The following is a 7757-nucleotide window of genomic DNA, read 5'->3' as shown; positions in this document are numbered from 1 at the left end:
TGCATTGAAAGAATTGGCAAAGAACAAAGCAACAGGAATCTGATGGAATAAAAATTGAAATCGTTCAAGAAAGTGAGGAGGCACAGGAGGCACTCACTCATCTCTGCCAAGAACTTTGGGAGACAACTATCTGGCCAACTGATTGGAAGAGATCCATATTTGTGCCAGTTCCAAAGAGAGATGACCCAATAGAATACGGAAATTATCGGACAATCTCTTTGATATCCCACGCGAGTAAAGTTTACTAAATGTAATACAGAAATGACTGCAAGCATACATTGACTGAGAACTTCCAGAGGTTCAAGCCAGATTCAGAAGAGGCCGTGGAATGAGGTATATATATCATTGCTGATGTCCGATGGATCTTGGCTGAAAGCAGAGACTATCAGAAAGATGTTTACCTGTGCTTTATTGACTACGCAAAAGCTTTTGATCGTGTGGATCATGACAAGCTTTGGACAACATTGTGAAGTATGAATATTCCAGAACACTTAATTGTGCTCATGACGAATCTGTACCTGGACCAAGAGGCAGTTAGAAAGAACATGGGAACAGTGAATGGTTTAAAATTAAAAAAGGTGTGTGACAAGGTTGTATTCTTTCACCATACTTATTCAGCCTGTATGCTGAACAAATAATCCAAAAAACTGCATTATATGAATTAAAATGTGGCATCAGGATTGGAGGAAGACTCATTAACAACCTGCGATATGCAGGTGATACAACCTTGCTTGCTGAAAGTGAAGAGGACTTAAAACATTTACTGATGAAGATCAAAGAGCACAGCCTTCAGGTATGGATTACATCTCAATGTAAAGAAAACAAAAATCCTCACCACTGGACCAATAAACAACATTCTTATCAAGGAAGAAATGATTGAAGTTAAGGACTTCATTCTCCTTGGATCAACTATCAACACCATGGAAGCAGCAGTCAAGAAATCAAACGACGTATTGCACAATACCTTTTTAAAATGTTGAAGAGCAAAGATGTCAGCTTGACGACTAAGGTGCGCCTGACCCAAGCCATGGTATTTTCAATAACCTCATATACATGTGAAAGCTGGACAGTAAATAAGGAAAACCGTAGAAGAATTGATGCATTTGATTTATGGTGTTGGAAGAGAATATTGAAAGTGCCATGGGTTGCCAAAAGAACCAATAGAGCCGTGTTGGAAGTGCAGCGAGAGTGCTCCTTGGAGGCCAAGATGGCCAAGCTTCATCTCTCATACTTCAGACATAGTGTCAGTAGGGACCAGTCACTGGAGAAGGATATCATGTTTGGTAAGGTAAAGGGTCAGAAAAAAAGAGGAAGACTCCCAACGAGATGAATTGGCCAAGTGGTAGTATCGATGGACTCATGCATGGCAACATAGTGAAGTTGACCCAGGATCAGGCAGTGTTTCGTTCTGCTGTGCATAAGATCACTATGAGTCGGTACCGACTCGATGGCACCTAACAACAACAACAAATGAATATATTGCTGCCATTTTGATTTGTGTTTTTTTGTGGTGCTGCTGGTTTTGTTGATCCACATAATTTTTCTGAAGTGATTTCACTTGTTTGTGGGTTTTCTTTTCATTTTCATGTCGATGTTTATTAATGGGTTACTAAATCTTTCTGGTTTTCCTCTTTTTTTTTGGATATGAAGGTATATTAATTTTCTTTGAGGTTACCCTATAATTTATTTATTTTTTTCTCATTTAAGACATTTCTCATTTGTTTTATCTTGAAATGTAGTTGACTTCCTGGCCATTTGCAAGTTATGTATCTACACTATTCCCTCTTTCTACTGTACAGTTGAATTCATTATAAATTAGTGTTTCTGATTCCCTATTTTCAGACTTGTAGAATTATAGAATTACTTTAAATAATTCTATATCCGGATTGAGTTCTGGGTGGTGCTGTCATGTATGTTAATCTCAGATTGTTGTCTGCTGTTGTTGGTTCTCAGTCCAAAGAGCATCCTTTAGTATTTTTTGTAAAATTGGTCTGGTTATTGCAAATTCTTTTAATTTCTGTTTACCAGGAAATGTCCTAATTTTGTTTTTGTATTTAAAGAACAGCTTTGCTAGGCAGATGATTCTTGGCTGGTAGTTTTTTTCCTTCAAAGTTTTCTATATGTCTTCTCCTTGTGTTTTTGCCTACGTGGTTTCTGCTGAGAAATCAGAGCTTAGTCTTTTTGGTTCTCCTTTGTAAATAACTTTTCATTTTTCCCAAGTTGCTCTCAGGATTTTTTCTTTGTCTCTGATTTTGTAGAATCTTATTATGATGTGTCTTGGTGATTTTTTTTTGGGGATCTATCCTGATTGAGGTTTGGTCAGCTTCCCATATGCTTATCTTGTCTCTCATGATGTTAGGAAAATTTTTTTCCAATAATTCTTTGACAATTTTCTCTATGTTTTTTATTGTTTCTTCCTCTTCCTGAATTCTGACCATCCATGAGTTATTCCTCTTCATGATGCCTTACATAATTCTTAGGCTTTCTTTGGATTTTTTTTCATTGTTTTATTTGGTTGTTCTTCCAGCATACTAGTTGTTATTAAGGGTCATTGAGTCAGTTCCAACTCATAGTGATCCTGTGTAGGGTTTCCAAGGAGCACTGGTGTGTTTGAACTTCTGACCTGTGATAAGCAGTTCAGTGATTATCCTACAGCACCACACTAGGAGTCCCAGCATACTAGTATTGAGAGATTGATCTTCAAACTCATTAGTTCCGGCTTCCATTGCTTTGAATCTACTCCTTTGTCCCTTTAATGCAGTGTCCATTTCTGAAGTCTTAGTATTAATCTTTTGTATTTCTAATTACAGGTTTTGTATTATTTCAAAATTTGCACTGATTTTATATGTTTGTTCCTATAGTGTTTTCTTGAATTCGTCTAAAGTTTTTCTGTGTTCTGTTTGTTTTCCTTGATCTTTCTGTCAGTCCTTTGAAGGAACCTGAATATCATTCTTTTGAATTAGTTTCCAGTTAGTTCTATTACTCTTTCTACCTCAGAAGTGTTTTCTGGCTCTGTGTCTGGGTTATTTATTTGTGCTGTTTGCTCTTGTTCTGTCATGTGAGCTAAAATTGTCTGTGGTCTCCAGAACATTTTCGTGTTTTTGTATTTGGATGTTGTTGATGACTGTATGTTGACGTGTTCTTAGGCTCTTGTTAGCAGTCTCTTTTGGGTGTAGTTTAGGGGTGAAATCATATGTGCCAGTCCCAGACACTGTTCATACACCTCAGTTTAGGGTGGGTTTGGTTGGGGTTGTCTGTTGTCTGTTGTTGATCAGTTGGCATAGGAGCTGGTATTGGCTCTTACCCAATGGGTGGAGCTGCAGAGGATTTGGTTGTGGCTGGGCTGTATGGGCATGATTGCTGTCTCCTGTTGGGTGGGAAAGAGGAGAAACAAAATATACACACACAAGAAAACAAAACAAGCAACCAGCAATGAAAAGAGAAAACGATAAAGGAGAAAAAATAAATTAAAACAAGCATTAGCCAGAAACAAGTCTATAATAAATAAAAAGAGAAAAGAGGGACAGGAAGATGGAAGTAATGAGTAAAAAAAAAAAAAAAACGAACAACACTTAGAAAAACCAGGAAGAGGGAAGCTGAAAAGAGAACCAGAGCTTAGAGTTTAAAGGTTTGAAGAAAGATCCAAAGAAAAAGAATAAGAAAGGAAATGAGGAACAGAAAAAAAGAAGGAAAAACTAGAGATGTTTTTGTTGTGAAGTGCCGTCGAGTCAATTCTGACCCATAGCCACCCTGTAGAGGGTTTCCAAGAAGCAACTGGTGAGCTTGAACCACCGACCTTGCAGTTCAAACGACTTTGCAGCCTTATGCATTAGCCCACAAAGCCTCACCAGGACTCCAAAGTAGAGCTAGAAAGAGTTAAATTCTAGGGAATGGACTGAGAAGCAAAAAGAGAAAAAAGAACAAACAAAAACAATGAAAGAAAAGAAAACAGTGCACTTGCTGGACCCAGAGAGGAGAAAACGGGGGGGGGGAAGGCTCTGCCAACCGAGGGTGTAGGAAGGATGCGACAGCGGAGTTCCTGGCCCTCGATGGAGCTCCTATAGACCTAGGTGTTATCTATGTTCAGTGCACTCAGTCCTGTAGGCTCTTGATGGAGCTGGTTTCAGTGTCTGTTAGAACCACGGGGCAACTGGGTTATGAGGGTTTCTGCTAGACTAATGCTGGTCTGGTGGCTCTGTGGGTTCTGGAGGTCTGGAGTTGAGCTGTCTGAATCTAAGCACCAAATCTTGCAGCCGACCCCCACCTCACACTGATGTCATTCCCAACCATGTGGTTCCAAACTCCTGGAGAGCAAGACTGCTGCAGGGATGGAGGTGGGAGCTGGCCACACCTCTGGTCACCAGGGAAGTGTGGAGAGAAAGAAGAAATCAAATTTTTTCCATCATCTGTGTGAATCTGCTCTGCCATGCCATGTTCTGTCATCAGAGCTGCTCACAAAAGTTTGAGATGGTCACACTGAAGTCTGGCCAACCGTTCACCAGCCAGTCTCCCTCTTCTCAGTCTCTTCTCCCAGCAAGCACTTAATTCGCAGCTCTCCCTCTCCTCTGACATTCATTGTTCCAGGATTTTCATCTGTGTCTGTTTCATTGGGCCTTTCCTATCTTTGTTGTAGAGGGTCCGCTTAGCGCATCTGCCTAGTTGCCATTTCTAAAGTTCAGTTTTTTAAACAGCTTCAAATATTACAGGTTTTAGGCTACATAACATTGCCCTGTCTTTCAATGCTCCTTCCTCCCCGGAAGCTTGGCCCTTCACGGTGGTACTTCTCAGCCAGGGAACCAGCCACCTCAGAATTAGCTGTTGTTGTTGTTATGTGCCGTGGAGTCAGTTACGACTCATAGCGACCCTGTACAGCGTTTCCGTGGCTGTAAATCTTTATGGGAGCAGAAAACCTTATCTTTCTCCCACGGAACAGCTGGTAGTTTCAAACTGCTGACCTTAAGGTTTGCAGCCCGATTTGTAACCACTACGCTACCAGAGTTCCTTCAGAATCAGCTGTGGGACTCATTAAAATCCTCTTTCCATAGCCTTGCCATTGTCTATTAGAGTCTTCGAACCTGCATTTCAAGTCCTCCCCTGTCCCCAGGTGATTCTTGTTCCCATTAAGCACTGAGTGCTCAGGGAACCACAGCTATCCTCTGTGACAGGTTAGGAACTACAAAGTCTGACACCTGCTGGAGAAGTTCTCACCTGCTGTGAGCTGGCGGCAGTGACCTAGAAGGGGCTGAGCTCTTGGATTGGAGACGTATCATTGTGAATGGCCAAGTTAGGAGGAGAGCTATGCCTGATTTACTTTCCTACAGTTATTAATATTCACAAGCTAGTCCGTTCTAGAGGGCTGTGTGGCTTTCTCATGCTCTTGGGAACAAATTATTGCCCCAGCGGCTTTAATGGTCCCATAGTGATGTCTGTATCCTTGGCTTCAGTGGGCGAAAAAGTCAGGCCTGGATTCAGATGCCTGTTTTGTGATGTCACGCACAGGAGTTAGCTTTTCGGAGCCTCGGTGTTCTTATCTGTAGGATGGAATATTAGGTTAGGGTGCACTGTTAGAGGATTCATTATTGGGCATGGAGATGAGCGACATTTCCCAGCTAACTCTGTCGGGCTCACTATGTTGAGAATAGACTTAGGGAGGCACAAATGGAAGAGAAGAAGCCAGTGAGGAAGTGGGATGTACTAGGGCGGTATTAGAGGAAATAGTGGGAAGTGATCATATTTTGAGTGTTTGGAAGTCAGAGTTGATAGGCTTTACAGATGGTTTATGACCTAAGAATCATTCTGTTGGGAGTTGGGTGTGGGTAGCAGACTCCATACTCGCAGGGTGGAGGCTCTGGGAGAGCCTGAGGACTGGGCAAACCAGTTGGCGATTAGAGCTAGCTTGCGCTCAATGGGGTACTGAACTCTTGGCTTTGCTATTACACACAGGGACTAGAATGGCCTGGCTTTCCAAACCCCTGGCTGGAGGGACTGAGTATAGTGTGTACTCTCTGCTCTGGTGTCTTTCCCTGCAGGAAGAATCATGGGAAACAGAGCACACTTGCATAGCCCTGGCCTGGGAAGAAGCCTGGTCCAGGGCCCTAGCATTGCTGCAGGTGTGATACCATTAGCTCTACCCCTGTGATTCATCTCTGACACTTCTATCCTCACTTTGTTTCAGAATACAAGTCAATTGATGATTGTGAGGAACTAGTGATAAATGCTATAGCAACAATCAACAATTTATCTTACTACCAAGTGAAGAATTCCATCATTCACGACAAAAAGCTATATATAGCTGAATGTAAGTAAGGTTGGACTTGGACACATGAATGTTTGTTTAAGGTTTTGATTTGATTAACTAAACACAGAACTAGAGTCATTCATATGATCTGACTTTAGGTATATGTTTTAAAAGCCTGACTTTTGTCTAGAATATAACCTACATTTTTTTTTGTAAGGGACAAACTAATACTTAATTTTATTGCAAAACTCCTTTAAAGTTGGCATTTTATTATCATTTTTAAAGTTATCAGTATTGAATATTATTTTGATTTCTAGTAGCCTTTAATTTAAGACTTGAATGTACTGATTTTGTTTCTTTGTTAACCAAACCCAGTGCTCTTAAAGCTCCTGGTCACTAACAACATGCAAGGGATTCTGGAGGCTGTGCGTGTGTTTGGGAATCTCTCCCAACACCGTGACATCTGTGATTTTATTGTGCAGAAAAATGGTGAGTTAAAGGCACTTGCATTCATAAACATGCAGTTCTTGCCAGTAGGTAGCCAAGTGATTACAGAGCTTGGGCCATCCATCACAATGCTACTTTTCCCTGTTTGGGGCTGTGTAGTGCTTAGAATGCCAAGATGAATCTAGGTGGTGTTCAAAGTGCTTGTCTTCCCTTGGTGACTGGCTTTCAGAGGTCTGAGATGGTGTGTGTGTGTGTGTGTGTGTGTGTGTGTGTGTGTGTGTGTGTAAGGGAAACCATCATCTAGATCCATTCCTTGTGCCCAGAGTAACTGGCTGAAAAGGCATTTCACATTAAATGCTAGAATGTCCATTCCAGTATTCTTGTAGTAGCAAAAGTTGGAAACAACCTAAATGTCCATCAACAAGCAAGAGATGAATGCTTTACAGCACATTCATGCAATGAAACCTGCCTTAGCAATTCAAGTAAGTGAACTAGGTACATGTGCCCACATGCAGAAACCTCAGAAACACAATGTCAAGGCCAACAAGCAAGTGATTGGAGGATCTACATGGACTAATGGAGTCCTGGTGTGGCTCTGTAAGAGAAATGTGGACTGTTAACCACAAGGTCAGCAGTTCAAACCCACCCACCAGTTGCTCCTGGGAAACCTTATACAGGGTTGCTATGAGTCAGAACTGACTTGAGGGCACTCAACAACAATGCCACTAATAAAAGTTTTAAGACATGAAAAACAATCCTGGGTATTATTTATACGTATGTAGTCATGTGGTAGTGATGGTATAAAGTACAAAGTGTACTTGGGAATGAGAAACTACAGTTCAGACTGAAGTTAGCTCTGGAGAAAAGAGGGACAAGAATGAGATGGGGCGTCAGGGGATGCACCCAAACATAAAATTAAATCTGTAATGCTGTATTTCTTAATGGTGGCCACACGCGTGTTGACACAAAGCATCCTCTGTGTATGTCTCAAATAGTTCATGTAAGGAAAAAAGTATCCATGTTGGTAGAAAGTTTATATAATACAGGTTTATTATTTATAAATATATATAAA

The 7757-nt window shown here is 41.0% G+C and overlaps 1 protein-coding gene across 1 annotated transcript in view; it reads left to right on the top strand.

The window, feature by feature from the left end:
- ARMC2 (armadillo repeat containing 2) overlaps positions 1 to 7757 on the top strand; it is a 143512-nt gene that overhangs the window by 121974 nt on the left and 13781 nt on the right. Inside the window, exons 13-14 of the mRNA XM_006839993.1 lie at positions 6176 to 6298; positions 6614 to 6727. Of these exons, the coding sequence (XP_006840056.1) occupies positions 6176 to 6298; positions 6614 to 6727 (237 nt within the window). The remainder of the gene's footprint in view (positions 1 to 6175; positions 6299 to 6613; positions 6728 to 7757) is intronic.

The sequence above is a fragment of the Chrysochloris asiatica genome, unplaced genomic scaffold, assembly GCF_000296735.1.
Source record: "Chrysochloris asiatica unplaced genomic scaffold, ChrAsi1.0 scaffold00027, whole genome shotgun sequence".
Taxonomy (NCBI): domain Eukaryota; kingdom Metazoa; phylum Chordata; class Mammalia; order Afrosoricida; family Chrysochloridae; genus Chrysochloris; species Chrysochloris asiatica.
The sequence above is the reverse complement of the archived record's forward strand: the minus strand, read 5'-3'. Positions and strand labels throughout refer to the sequence as shown.